Source organism: Geotrypetes seraphini, chromosome 4 (assembly GCF_902459505.1).
Source record: "Geotrypetes seraphini chromosome 4, aGeoSer1.1, whole genome shotgun sequence".
Classification (NCBI taxonomy): domain Eukaryota; kingdom Metazoa; phylum Chordata; class Amphibia; order Gymnophiona; family Dermophiidae; genus Geotrypetes; species Geotrypetes seraphini.
In genome coordinates this window covers 167,355,981-167,370,387 of record NC_047087.1, presented here as the reverse complement: position 1 = coordinate 167,370,387, position 14,407 = coordinate 167,355,981, and the positions used below count along the sequence as shown (strand labels likewise).

The following is a 14,407-nucleotide window of genomic DNA, read 5'->3' as shown; positions in this document are numbered from 1 at the left end:
GGAGGCAACTTCTTATGTTCTAAGTGCTTTAGGGAACAGCTGGGAAATACCACAGGAACAGCAAAGGAAAAAAACAAACAAACTTCCCAGTGTTCAAAACTAATTGCATGCAAATTTTGTGCATGCTGTTAATTGTTGCACATTGGGAAGTTAAGGGTGAGGAATGTGCCTAATGCATGAACTCGAGAGTTGTGAGGTAAGCACAAGTGCTGCCCGATTCACCGATTCACTTTGGATGAATCGATTCGTATCAATTCGTTTTTACAAAAAAACAAACTCACCGATTCAAGTCGGCCCCCTTGCTAGAGGGGCTTTCCCTCTGCCGCCAGAGTCTGTCCATCTAATGTAACTTCCGGTTTTGTAAAACCGGAATTTACATCAGCAGCAAGGACTTCGGCAAAGCGAGCACTAAAAAATAGTAGGAAGTTTTTAAAAAATAGTAATAATGAAAGGGCCCATCCGTAATGCATGCTAACGAGAGAAAGCGCTGACTGTTCCCCCTGCGTGCGCGGGAAGTGAACATGACTCTCCCTCCCCCTGGTTTTGACCTGCAACCTCCAGTTCTTGCAGCCCAGGTCGACCACACGGTTTTCAACCAGACGCAGCGCTGATTCGGTGCCAGTAAAACTGAGGCCATCTAGGCTGCCAATACTGCTTTTCAGTGTACTTCACTCTCATCTCTCTTCCTGTTGGCTACATCATGCAGGAGCTGCTTCTCCCTCCAGCTCCAGGCAAGCCTAAGCAAAGGGCTTGGGGTCCTCGGAGTTGGGAGTCTTCAGTTGAACCATCCTCACCACCCTTTGAGATTTTGATAATTAAAGTTACAAAACAAACTGCAAGACGCTGCCAGAAATCCCAGATTGGTCTGAAGGATCCACCCTGGAACTGGATAACTTAATAGGTTTCATACTGTTTCTTCACTAGGGTGGCAGGGGGAAGATGGATGGTGGAGGGGGGAAAATGGACTTGGGGGAGATCATGGAGAGGAGAGATGGGGGAGGGAGAGGAGAGAAATAATAGATCTAAAAACAGGAGAGGAGAGAGATGGTGGTCAATGGGATTTAGGGAGGGAGGGAACAGAAAGGGAGCGAAGTTGGACACAAAGGATGGTGTGGGTGGGACAGAGATACTGGATAGGAGGGTAGTTGGGAAGAGAATGGGAGAGATGGTAAACCCTGTGGTGGTGGGGAAGGAGGGAGAGATGCAGGATGAAAAGTTAGTTAAGAAAAGGAGATAGTGGATCTGGGGATGGTGGGGTCCATCACTGCAGCTGCGGGGATGGAGACAAAAAAAGGAAAGATGCCAAAACTCTGGGGGAGGGAAGGTAAAATGGAAGGGGAAGACAGAGATGGAAGATAGATGGTTAGCATGGAGAAAGAAGGAGACCCTGGCAAGCGCGTTATCAGAAGACAACCAGAGCGTGGGACCAACATAATTTGAATAATGAACAGACAACAAAAGGTAGAAAAAATAATTTTATTTTCTGTTTTGAGATTACAATATGTCAGATTTGAAATGTGTATCCTGCCAGAGGTGGTGTTAGATCTCGAACATGAGCTAGGATTTAAGAGAGAGAGGAAAAGTCTTTTTTGTTTATTTTGTTTACAACACAGCACTAGTGTGAGTAGGAGAGGGCAAAGGGGGTGAAGAGGCTATAAAATAAACCCACCAGGATGTTTGAAAAAAAACAAACAAACACTCAATTGGGCAGGAAAATCAAATTGAATTTAAAAAAAAGGATCGATTCAATAGGCTGAATGAATCAAAATATTTTTTCCTGAATAGGGCAGCACTAGTAAGCGCAGTTCTTGCACGCATATCAAGTCAAACTGGGAAGCAGGGAGCCCATGCTGAGGAGTAGAGGCCAGCAGGGAGGAGAGTGAATAGAATGTATACAAGAAAGTTTAGCATTATCTGGCATGCTAGTAATATTAGGAAAGCCAAGGCAGTTTTTCCAAAGGTTAATCCTGTGATGCCTTCATTTTGGACATGTGCTCTTGTAATCTTGAACCACCACCCCACCCACCCAAACTTAGAGCTGGGTCTCCCACAAACTGACACTCAGAACCTCTCAGAAATCTCTCTACAGACACCCTAAATCCAGCTCCGAACTGGTGGTAGGTTTTTAGTGGTCAAGGCAGGGTTCAGTTTATGTGCTGAGGAGTGTGTGGCGCAGTGGTTGAAGCTACAGTCTCAGCACCCTGGGGTTGTGGGTTCAAACCCCGCGCTGCTCCTTGTGATCCTGGGCAAGTCACTTAATCCTCCATAGCCCCAGGTACGTTAGATAGATTGTGAGACCACCGGGACAGATAGGGAAAAATGCTTGAGTACCTGATTGTAAAACCGCTTAGATAACCTTGATAGGCGGTATATAAAATCCTAATAAACTTGAAACTTGCTGTTTCTGAGCATTTTGGGGGGGGGGAGGTCAATAGGTAAGGACCTCATTTGCATAAGATTGAATACATTTAAATGCTACTTGCAGCAATCTTTGGCATACATGTTGTTCCCACTGTTAATGACCTCTTAACATTCTGCACATCCTGGCACTAGACCAGTACTATCACCTCTGGCACTGGTATTAGATTCTAGGCATTGGTCTATTAGTAAGCCCAGGACCACTCAGGTTTTCAGGATAAGTGAATGTTTATAAAGATAAAAATTTTCATACGTTGGAGAAATGGTATGTGTAAAATTTCTCTCACATATATATTAATTGTTAATGTCCTGAAAACCTGACTGGTTGTGAGCCTCCTCAAAAAAGGGGTTCAGAAAGTCCTGGGGTGTAGAATTAAAAGCTAGAAATGAGACGCCTCCTGAAATGGCCCACAAATTGCTGTTATGAATACAAAGATGGGCAGTGGTCTCAAACTCGCAGCCCACCAAGTACCTATTTTAAGGCCCTCAGTATGTTTATCATAATCACAAAAGTAAAATAAAACAGTTTCGTGATCATATGTCTCTTTATCTATAAATTACAATATTACTATTAAGACTTGTCCAAAAGGAAAGATTTATAAACTACAAAGAGTTTTACCTCATGCAAAATTATCATTTCTTTAATAAGACAAACTATTTTTTCTGAGGCCTTCCAAGTACCTAAAATATGGCCCTGCAAAGGGTTTGAGTTTGAGACCACTGAGGTAGAGGGTCAAAGAATACAAGAATGCTAGAGGATTCTAGAATACATTAACTCTTTCTAGTGAGGGACTAAATCAGAGTAATAGGCTTGAGAGCAGATTTGGCAAAACAGGAAGGTTAAAATGGTTATTGTGATCCAGAGCTATCAGAGAAAAATAAAAATCACAACTTTAAAAAAGGCAGCCTCCCTGGCCATGCATTGGGCTCTTTTGCTTGCCAGTTTGACTAGACATGCACAAAAGAGCTTTGCTTATCGCACAGCTCCTGTGCGCACACGCACCAGGCACTTTCCACCCCCTTACAGAAAAATAAGTTCCCAAAACTCAACACTAGCAGTACGCATATAATTTGCATGCTATTAGTATTGAGCATTAGGAAGTTATTTTTCTGAGCTGTTTTTGCAGTATTCTCCTGCGCTATAGGGAACAATGCAGAAGTTCAGACTACAGAATAAGTTCAGTGGGAAATACAAAGTGTTACTTAAGAAATCTTCATTGATCAAAAATCTGACACATGAAAGGTTTCCGTTCACATCTCCTTAACCAAGGATGAGCTATTAATAGTTGCAGTTCAGGATAGAAGAATACGGACAAGATGGTTTACTACAAGAATAGAAAAAAACTAGTGCAACAGACAGAAGTAGGTTCTGTAAGGAGCAGCTGTAGCTCGCTGTAAGACGCTTCAGATGCAGCCCTGAAGAGACTAGGTTTGTGTGGGGCCAGGGCTGGAAGGTGGAAGGGCCACACATCTCTCTTTTTTTTTTTTTTTTTTTTAAACTAAAAGTCTGGTACCCTACATATCTGGCTAAGGATATTAAAAAAAACAAAAACAAAAAACATGAAGCAGTCCAGAGAAAAGCAATGAAAATAGTACAGGGCTTGTGCCAAAAGATGTACAAGAAGAGATTGGAAGACTTAAATATGTGCACTCTAGAGAGGAGGAAGGGCAGGGGAGATATGATACAAACATTTAAATACTTGAAAGGTATTGACATAGAAAAATATTTTTCATAGAAAGGAAAATGATAAAACTAGAGAGCATGAATTGAGGTTGCGGGGGTGGCAGATTTAGGAGTAATGTTAGAACATTCTTTTTAATGGAGAGTGTGGTAGATGCTTGGAATGCCCTCCCGTGGGGAGGTGGTGGAGATGAAATTGGTGCCAGAATTCAAAAAAGCGTGAAATAAATATAGAGCAGGGCTGCCCAAGTCCAGTCCTCAACAGGCATGCAAATATGTCTTGTGCATATGCATTAGGGATATCTTGAAAACCCAAATGGCTGGGGGTCCCCTAAGACAGGGTTGAGAACCACTGGTATAAACCAAACTAAGGTCGGTACTGGGCAATCCATATATGGTGATTTGGTTTAGGATGAGCTGGGAAGGGCTTTGATAGAAGCTCCAGTGACAGAATGGTTAAGATAGGCTGGAGTGTGCTTCAATAGCAGCTCCATCATTGGGAACTTAAAGATAGTGTCGGGTAGGCTTCTATGGTCTATTGCCCAGAAATATTAAAGAAAAGACAATTTAACCATGAATATAATGAGTGCGAGTGACTACTGAGCAGACTGGATGGACGATTAGGTCTTTATCTGTTGTCCTTTACTATGTTACAGAGCACACTCAGGCCTCCCTCTGGCCTCCAACTACACTGCACTATCTATCAACAGTGCAGTCAGCATATCTGGAAGGAGCACAGAGGTGAATGGAAAAGAACATGAAGATACGGTAAGTGGGACAAGAGACCATGAGTGGCTGTAGAGAGTGAGTGGTAGACTGTAAAAAGGGGGGAGGAGAGGGGATGAGGCTGAAAGTGAGGAAAAAGGAAGGGTGGACGATTCTGGGAAGGATCCTGAGATCAGATGGAGAGGGTGCAGAAGTTCTGTAATGTTCCTCCCTAATTTGTTTTCAGACATCCCCCTCCTAGTAGGCCCCCATTCACATGTTCATTCCCCACCCCACCTATCCTTGAAGGCCTGCAAGACACACATGAAGGTCATGGAATCAAAGTGGCTTGAAGTTGTCATGAACGTAAGAATAGCCATACTAGGTCAGACCAATGGTCCATCTAGCTCAATATCCCATTTCTAGTGGCCAAACAAGGTCACAAGTATCTGGCAGAATCCAAATAGTAACATTCCCTGCTACCAATCCCAGGGCAAGCAGTTGCTTCTCCCATGTCTGTCTCAATAGCAGACTATGGGCTTTACCTCCAGGAATTTGTCCACCCATCTGTCCAGGAACCTCTTCCTGCTGCTGCCAGTCTTGCCATGCTATTTCTTTGGGACAATGTAGCATAAATAGCCCAATTGGTCCAACACCACCATCTCCTATAAGATGTAACAAGGGAATGGCTTTTTTGTGAAAAAAAGGAGATGGTTTTACTCTCTATTCCCCTTTCAATTTGAGACTCAAGTCTCTGCATTTTATAGAGTTTACATATAGAAGCAGTTTTAAAGATTTGTTTCAAGACTATGGCATCAAATGCTGACACAATCTGATCCCCCATGTCTTTACAATAGAATAACATTAATTCTGGTGACTACAGGGCTGGAGGAGAAGGGCAAAATATAGCTATTAGGAGTAATGTTAGAACATTCTTTTTAATGGAGAGTGTGGTAGATGCTTGGAATGCCCTCCTGTGGGAGGTGGTGGAGATGAAATTGGTGACAGAATTCCAAAAAGCGTGAAATGAACATAGAGCAGGGCTGCCCAAGTCCTGTCCTAGAGATCTACTGGCAGGCCAGGTTTTCAGGATATCCACAATGAATATGCATGAGAGAGAGATTTGTATACCAAGAAGGCAGTGCAGGATATCGCACTCATTATATTCAGAAATGTTTACAAAAAGCTTAAACATATTGTGACAGGGAAGCCCCTGTCCCAATGAAAAGAACCTTTAAACTTTCCCAGCATGCATCAAGGGGCTCTGGAAAACCTGGCCTGGAGCAGGCACAGCTGACTCAGCCAGGAGGAAAGGTGCAGAGGCAGGGTTTTGCACAACCTAACAGCCAGGGGGGAAGGGCACTGCAAACTAATTATCTCCCCTATCGATCCTTTCCTCAGAGAGAGAAACCTAAAATCAACCCAGGAGGGGGTGGGGTCAGCACTCGTGGTGTCCGGGACAAGCTGCCTCAAATAGAAGGGAGGCAGAGCAAGCAGGGGAGCTCAGCTGGCTCCAATCAAGGGAAGCCAGCCCCCAGCCGAGACTGCAACTTCCAAAGTTTGCCTGTTCCTCGCCCCAGGACGCTATACAGAGGTCAGCCCAGCAGGAGAGAGATTGTAAGCCCTGGGAGATTTCTTGCCTTGTCCAACAGACCCTGGGAGGGTGACCCGGGAGGTTTGTCTTGAAGAGAAAACGTTAGCAGAGAGCTGACAGGCAGGCAAGGAGGGGGAGGAGAGGAACTGCCCAAGCTAGGGACTTGGAGATACAGCCTGGACTCCCTAACTAATGAGGGGGAAATGACTAGTGTTCCCAATGATAATGAATGGGAGGAGGACATGGATACCGGGGGAGGCTGTGCACAAGGCAGAAGCAGCTCTACCTAAATTAAGGGTAATTTAAGGGAAGTCTGTTTCCAGGCTTTCCAGTAAACTCCCACAGACTCCAGGAGGAAAGTTATGAGTTTTTGCTTCCTTCTGGGAGGGAGACAATTGGGGGAGAAACTGTGTGCTAGTAGCAGGGGTGACTGACTGTGTGAGCAAAGGAACACTGGCTGGGAATTGCCAGCCGGCCCCGGAGGAAGGCGTGGGCCCAAGAAAACTAAGCACACATCTGAATGTATGTTTTGAATACGTTTTTGTTTTCTGCTTACAAAGACTGTGGGGGAGTGCCCCTATAAAGCTCAGGGCAGGTAGCCCACACTGGAGCAAGAGTGATTGCCTTAATGGACTTGTGGAATGTTGATTTGTTGAACCACTTTTTGTTTACCTTATTCCTGAAATTGTTAATAAACCGGAGAGCCTTTTTTGTTCCTGAGAATCCTTTTCCTGGTTTTTATTTCTGCCAGCCATACAAAAGGCGCTACATAAATCTGTCTGTGGTCCATGGCGGGTTTCCCACCTACTCGGGGACTGGCCCGGCCACAATATTTTCCAATCTTTGTGCCTATAGTTTAAATTCAATCTTCTGTCTCTGCAGTGGCATAGCCAGACAGCCAATATTGGGTGTGCCTGAACCCAAAGTGAGTGGACATCTATCTCTCCTTCCCCCCCCCTCTGGCCCGTGCAACAGATTCTCTCTCTCCTTCCCCACCCCACCAGCCCATGCAGCAGATCCTCTCTCTCTCTTTCCCTTCCCACTCCCTAGCCTGTGCAGTAGATTCTCTCTCTCTCTCTCTCCCTTCCTCCCCAGCCTGTGCAGCAGACTTTCCTTACCCTCAGCCCCATCAGCAGAGTCTTTCTCTCTCCCTCCCTTCCCAACCCATGCAGCTAGTGCAGATTCTTTCTCTCTCCCTCCCTTCCCACCCCATGCAGCAGATTCTCTCTCTCCCTCCCTTCCCACCCCATACAGCAGATTCTCTCTCTCTCACTCCCTTCCCACCCCATGCAGCAGATTCTCTCTCTCTCTCCCTCCCTTCCCACCCCATGCAGCAGATTCTCTCGCTCTCCCTCCTTTCCCACCTCATGCGGCAGATTATCTCTCTCTCCCTCACTTCCCACCCCCTCAGCCCATGTACCATTTCTACACGCTGCCAGTGGCTGATCCAGAAGCCTTTTCTCTGATACAAAACGCAAATGTGTCAGAGAGAAGGCTTCCGGGTCAGCCACTGGCAACATGTACAAAACAATCCTGGCTGCCTAATGGAGTCTGGGTCTGAAACCAACTTGGACAGACCAGGCCAGGCCTACCTGTGGCTATGCCCATGTGTGTCTGCTTGATCTTAGTTTTTTTTCTGTCCTCAAGTTTCTTTTTTTAAGGATTTTTTCCCCAGTCTTCCTTCCATATCATTTTTTTTTTGTCTCATGGTTTCTCTCTATAGATTTATCAGCTCACTTTCTACTTCTCATCTTCATGTCTTATCTCTCCTCCTCCCCCCCAACACACCTTTTCCTCAGAATGCTCTTTTCTCAATCCCACTCACCTCTCTCCATTTCTTTGCTGCAGTTTGTCTGGATGCTCTTCCTCTCTCCCAGATCAGGTCTCCTTCTGCTAGCAACCTCCCCCCCAAAACCACCACACATACACACACACATATATAACCCATGCTCTCCATCCAAGTTCCTCTCACTCTTACCTATTTCTACTCCTTCCCCACAGTTCCACTATCTGTCCTTGTCCCCTTCACCCAACCTCTCTTCCTTTCACAGCTCCTTTCTTCTTCTACTACTACTACTAATTTCTATAATGCTGAAAGTTCTATAGTGCTGAAAGGCCTACGCAGTGCTGTACATTTAACATTCAACAGACGGTCCCTGCTCAGAAGATTTACAATCTAATTTGGCCAGATAGACAGAACATTTCAGGGTTGGGAAGTTTCTAGCAGAAGGAATGCAATATGATGGGTACAGTTATCCGACAGTGAGTATGAGTTAAGATTTGAAAGCAGCTTCAAAAAAAATGTGGGCTATTAGTTTGGATTTAAATACTGCTAGAGATGAAGCATGATGTATTGACTCAGCAGACTGTTCCAGGCATATGGCGTGGCAAGAAGGAAGGGACGGAGTCTGGAGTTGGTGGTAGAGGAGAAGGGTACAAATAAGAGGGACTTACCAGATGAAATGAGTTCATGGGGAGGAGCATAGGGGGAGATACGTGAAGAAAGATACTGAGGGGCTAGAGTGAATGCACTTGTAAGTCAGAACAAGGTGTTTGAACTGTATTCAGAAACAGATGGGGAATCAATAAAGTGAATTGAGGAGAGGGGCAATGTGAGTGTGGTGGCTCTCGCGGAATATGAGTCATGCAGCAGCATTCTGAATGGATTGAAGGGGAAAGATGGTTGAGAGGAAGACCAGAGAGAAGTACATTGAGTAGGCTAAGCTAGAGGTGATGAGAGGGTGGATAAGGGTTTTGGTAGTGTGCTTGGAGAGGAGAAGTTGGATTTTGGTAATATTATAGAGGAAGAAGCAACATGTTTTAGCAGTTTGTTGGATATAATTGGAGAAGGAGAGAGAGTGGAGTCATAGATTATCCCGAAGTTGTGAACTGACAAGATAGAGAGGAGGAAAGTGTTATCCACAGAACTAGAGAATGGCGGAAGGAGGGAGGTAGATTTAGGCAGAAAGATAAGGAGTTTGGCAGGCAGGCTGAGATTCAGGCCTGAATTCCTGTAGAGATATCTAGTGTGGAGAGGTAGATCTGGGAGCCATCAGTGATATTGAAAACCATGGGAGGAGACCAGTGTACCGAGAGAGCGGGTATATATGGAGAAGAGGAGAGCACCTAAGACAGAGTCTTGAGGTACACTGACAGACAGTGGGATAGAAGTGGAGGATCCTCAGTTACATACACTGAAAGTATGATGGGAGAGAAAGGAAGAAAACCAGGAGAAAAAAGTATCCCAGAAACTCAGTGAGGACAGTGTATTGAGGAGTAGGTGGTGATCAGCAGTATCAAAGGCAGCAGACAGATCACAAAGGATGAGGATAGAGTAGGGCCATTGGATATGGCCAAAACATGTCGATAGAGACTTTAGCAAGGGTAGTTTCCGTAGGCATAGAGAGGGTGAAAGCCTGATTGAAGTGAATCAAGAATATCTTGAGAAGAAAGGAAGTTCAGGCAAGAGTGGTGAACAGCATGTTCAAGTAGCTTGGGTAGGAATGGAAGGAGGGAGATGGGGTGGGAGTTGGAGTCGGATTTGGGATCTAGTGAGGGTTTTATGAGGAAAGGTATAACTACAGAATATTTCAATACATCAGGAACTGTTGCAGTGGAGAGTGACAAATGGGAGAGATAACAGTGGGAGTGATAGCTCCGAGTAGGCGGGTGGGAATCTGATCAGAGGAGCAGGTAGCAGGTTTGAAGGAGGAGAGAAAGTGAGAAGTTTCCTCTTTCATGACTTCAGAAAGGAGGAAAAGGGGACAGGGATTGTTGAAAGGCGGTTCGCAGTGTTTACATTCCCTTCATCCCTTCCTTGCTCCCTTTATTCCTCTCCCAGAACCATTTTTAAAAAAAAAATCTTAAACTGCTATAGGTGTTATTTTGACAACATAACCTTATTGGAAATAAGACAGAAAAAAGGTTGACACATTTGAGCTTTGGTGCAGGAGAAGGATTTTAGGTTATGTCGTGGACCACCAGAAGAACTAACAAATCGATTCTGGAAGAGATCAAACCAGCTTTGTCACTCAAAGTCCAAATGATGAAGTTATATAGTAACATAATAAATGACGGCAGATAAAGACTTGAACAATCCAACCAGTCTGCCCATTAGTCATTCTCATTAGAAATACATGATTAAGTTAACTTGTCTCTTCTTTGATATTTCTGGGCCATAGACTAAAGTCCACCTGGTAATGTCCTAAATTCCAACTTCTGAAGTTGCTGTCCAAGCTCACTCCAGCCTATCCAACCTTCCCGTTGTTTTCAGGATATCTACCATAAAGTCTGGCCAGTAATGTCCTCATGTTCCAGGTTAGTGGAGCTCCCATTGATGCCCTCCCCAGCCCATCCTACCTATCACCACATATGGGACACAAACCATACAAGTTTGTCCAATACTGGCCTTAATTCTTTAACCTTTTCCTATCGTAATAAATTTTACGTTACGCTGGTTCCAATCATAATTATTTTAGCAAAGTTTTGTATTATTCACCGTTATCATTTACGGCTATTGTAAACATAATGTAAATAAGTCATAAGTCTGTAAATTCAAATATTTTGTGTTCCTGGCTCTTTATTTGTTCATACAGACTGTTTATCCACTGTCTATGTCATTTTTGGAATGTCTCGTCATCCGGGACGCACGATAGGAAAAGGTTAATTGATATAATTTGTTTGTTTTCTAATTAGAGATCCTTTGTGTCTATCCCATGCTTTTTTGAATTCCATCACCGTTTTCCTCTCCACTACTTCCCTCAGGAGGGCATTCCAGCCATCCACCACCTTCTCCGTGAAAAAGAATTTCCTAACATTATTCCTCCCTGCAACCTCAAGTTATGCCCTCTAATTTTACCATTTTCCCTTCTCTGGAAAAGATTTGGTTCTATGTTAATACCTTTCAAGTATTTAAACGTTTGTATCATATCTCCCATCTCTCCTCTAGAGTATACATGTTTAGGTCGTTCAGTCTCTTCTTGTACTTCTTTGGTTCATATCCCTTACCATTTTCGTCGCCTTCCTCTGGATCGCTTCAAGTCTTTTTATATCCTTTGCTAGATACAGCCTCCAAAACTGGACATAATACTTCTAAGTATGGCCTCATCAATGACCTATAAAGAGGCATCAACACCTCTCTTCTTCCGCTGGTTATTCCTCTTTTTATACAGCCAAGCATCCTTCTGGCTACAGCCACCGCCCTTTAGATGCCTTTAGATCAGGGGTGTCAAAGTCCCTCCTCGAGGGCCGGAATCCAGTCGGGTTTTCTGGATTTCCCCAATGAATATGCATTGAAAGCAGTGCATGCAAATAGATCTTATGCAGATTCATTGGGGAAATCCTGAAAACCCGACTGGATTCCGGCCCTCGAGGACCGACTTTGACACCTATGCTTTAGATCCTCAGACACAATCACCCCAAGGTTCCTCTCTCTGTCTGTGCTCTTCAGCCTCTCACTTCCCAGCACATACAGTTCCCTTGGATTTCTACCCTCCAAATGCATCATTCTGCAATTCTTCGATTTGAATTTTAGTTGCCAGATGTTAGACCATTCTTCTAACTTTCACAGATCCTTTTTCATGTTTCCCACTCCCTCCACTCTGTTACAAATCTTGGTATCATCTGCAAAAAGGTTAACCTTACCTTCTAACCCTTCAGCAATGTCGCTCACAAACATATTGAACAGAATCAGTCCAAGCACCGATTCCCTGAAGCACTCCACTACTCACCTTTCCCTCCTCTGAGCGAATTCCATTAACCACCACCCTCTGGCATCTGTCCATCAACCAGTTTCTAATCCAGTTCACCACTTTGGGCCCTAAATTCAGGCCATGGAGTTTATTCAAGAGACTTCTATGAGGAATAGTGTAGGAGGCTGTCTTATTTTGGCTGTCTTATTTTGGAGAGAGATCAATGGAGAAGGACATCATGTTTTGGAAAATCAAAGGAACCAGGCGAAGAGGGTGACCTGCAATCAGATGGCTGGACACTTTGAAAACAATCAAGGGGATGATGCTGGAGGACCTACAAAACCAATTTCTTTTTAGATCCACAATTCATCAAGTTGCTAGGACTCGAACACGAGTCGATGGCACCTAACAACCACCACCTTATTGGAATGGCAATTTTAGGTATTTGAATCTGTCTGTTCCTTTTGTCAGTGTCAGTCGGTTGTACTTGCCTTCCCCACTAGCAGCTGCTAGGCTATAGCAAGGACTTTCTACCCTGCAGCTTATTGAACAGACTGCAGAGGGAGGCAGGAGCAGTACTTAACTACAATACAGAAGTACTTCCTTACTGTGTTTTGTGTGTCTGCAACATGGAGCCTGCTGTCCCAGATCTACATACTTACAGGGAAAAATCTTGGGGGTGCTCAGACACCCACAGAGCCGTCACCTTTGTAAGGGGCAAAAAATACACGCATAGATAATGGTACTAAGAGATGCATAAAGAATCAGGGTGGGTGGAGGGGTGGGGAAGGGAAGGCAGCCATTATTTTGGAAACCTTACATCTGCATACCAGCGCTCAATGCCATTTATACAGTGGGTGGATCAGTGTTTGCACAATCTGGCCAAGCCATAGCAAACTTTTCATTTTCTCCATCTTGAGCTGTGGTGCAGTTACAGCCATTTTACATTTGGTGGTTTTAGTCATGTGCAACATCTGACAGTAATTGCTACCTATAGAGGTTTATCCAGCAGTGTACACAGAAGAGCAATATGCCCTGGGATTCAAATAGGTTAGAACTGCTTTTCTGGTCTTTAGGGGTTTATGTTTGACTGTGCTGATTATCTACAGCACACAGCCTTCAGTTCTCAGGATTCCCTTCTAATCTACAATTTTTCGGATGTTTTATGCCTATATAGGTTCAAGACAACTTACAAATTAAGAGATTTATATAATGCATGGAAGGGACAACAAATATAAGGTGAGCAGAAAGTATGTGGTAGATACTAGAGAAGGGAGAAGATGAATCTTATCATAACAGGAAATATAGTGAGGACATTAGATGCTGTATAGGTTTGAATTGAATCCATTGGTTAGAATGAGGTTGACTGAATAATTCTGCTGCCTTCAATTATCTCAACCAGGAAATATAGCAGAAGTATCAAAAATTTGAGAGAGCCTGGACATGCTTTATTGTCTCAGGATGACCTGGAGGCTGCATCAGAGGCTTTTGTAAGGTTAGGACTCACATTGTAAGCATGAGTCACATTGCTGTCACGGTCAACCAACAAACTTTTCCTTATAGGGGCTATGAGCACCACATCTGCATCAGGACCAAAATTAAGAGGAAGGAGATACCAAAACTGTAGTACCATCCTTCCAAAAAGAAAAGCCTCACCTTATCTGGAAATTAGCAGGTCTGTAGATTTGTCATGCAACAGTTCCAAGGTTACACAGTCCAAATATCTGCACAAATAGCAGCAGCAGAAAGGCACACGAGGATCTCACCTGTAGCACTTATCTGCAGAGTTCACCCCAGCAAAAGACTGGCTCCTAGTGATGGCTGAAGACAGGAGGCGCCGCTGAGGCCGCACAGATAGCGACATAGTGGAGCGTGCCCGTGAAGAGCCCCCTGCAGGAAGAAACAGAACAGACATGTCAGGGAGAGATCAGACTACAATACCAGAAAACACACCCTGGAAACAGCCAGTGTTGTTTAAAGTACTAGGTCAAAGTACTTAAGTAAAAATAAAGAGGTAAATGCATAGGCTGCCGATGGAGGCACGTGTGAGATTCAAGTTTGGATGTTTTTGCTTTAAGGTACTATTCGGATTAGCCCCTAAATATATAACTGACCTTTTCTCTTTCACAACCAACAGACATAAAAGAAACTCACACTTGAATTTTGTTTCCCTACCGGTTAGAGGATGTAAATTTAAAAAAACCATCATCAACATCTTCTCGCACATCAGGCAGCATTATGGGGTAAAGACCTGGAACAACTGCTTATGCCTATTACTTATGGGGAATTTAGGCAAAACCTAACATTTACCTAGTATTT

At 44.1% G+C, this 14,407-nt stretch overlaps 1 protein-coding gene across 6 annotated transcripts in view; it reads right to left on the bottom strand.

Annotated features, from left to right (window-relative positions):
* RIPOR1 (RHO family interacting cell polarization regulator 1) overlaps positions 1-14,407 on the bottom strand; it is a 350,808-nt gene that overhangs the window by 163,305 nt on the left and 173,096 nt on the right. For 4 of the 6 annotated variants that reach the window (XM_033941973.1, XM_033941972.1, XM_033941974.1 and 1 more), the window contains exon 2: positions 13,855-13,978. In XM_033941973.1, coding sequence (XP_033797864.1) covers positions 13,855-13,952 — 98 coding nt within the window. In that variant the 5' untranslated portion in view covers positions 13,953-13,978. Of the gene's footprint in view, positions 1-13,744; positions 13,979-14,407 lie in introns of those variants that run through there. The other 2 variants (XM_033941977.1, XM_033941976.1) reach the window with 2 other exon arrangements.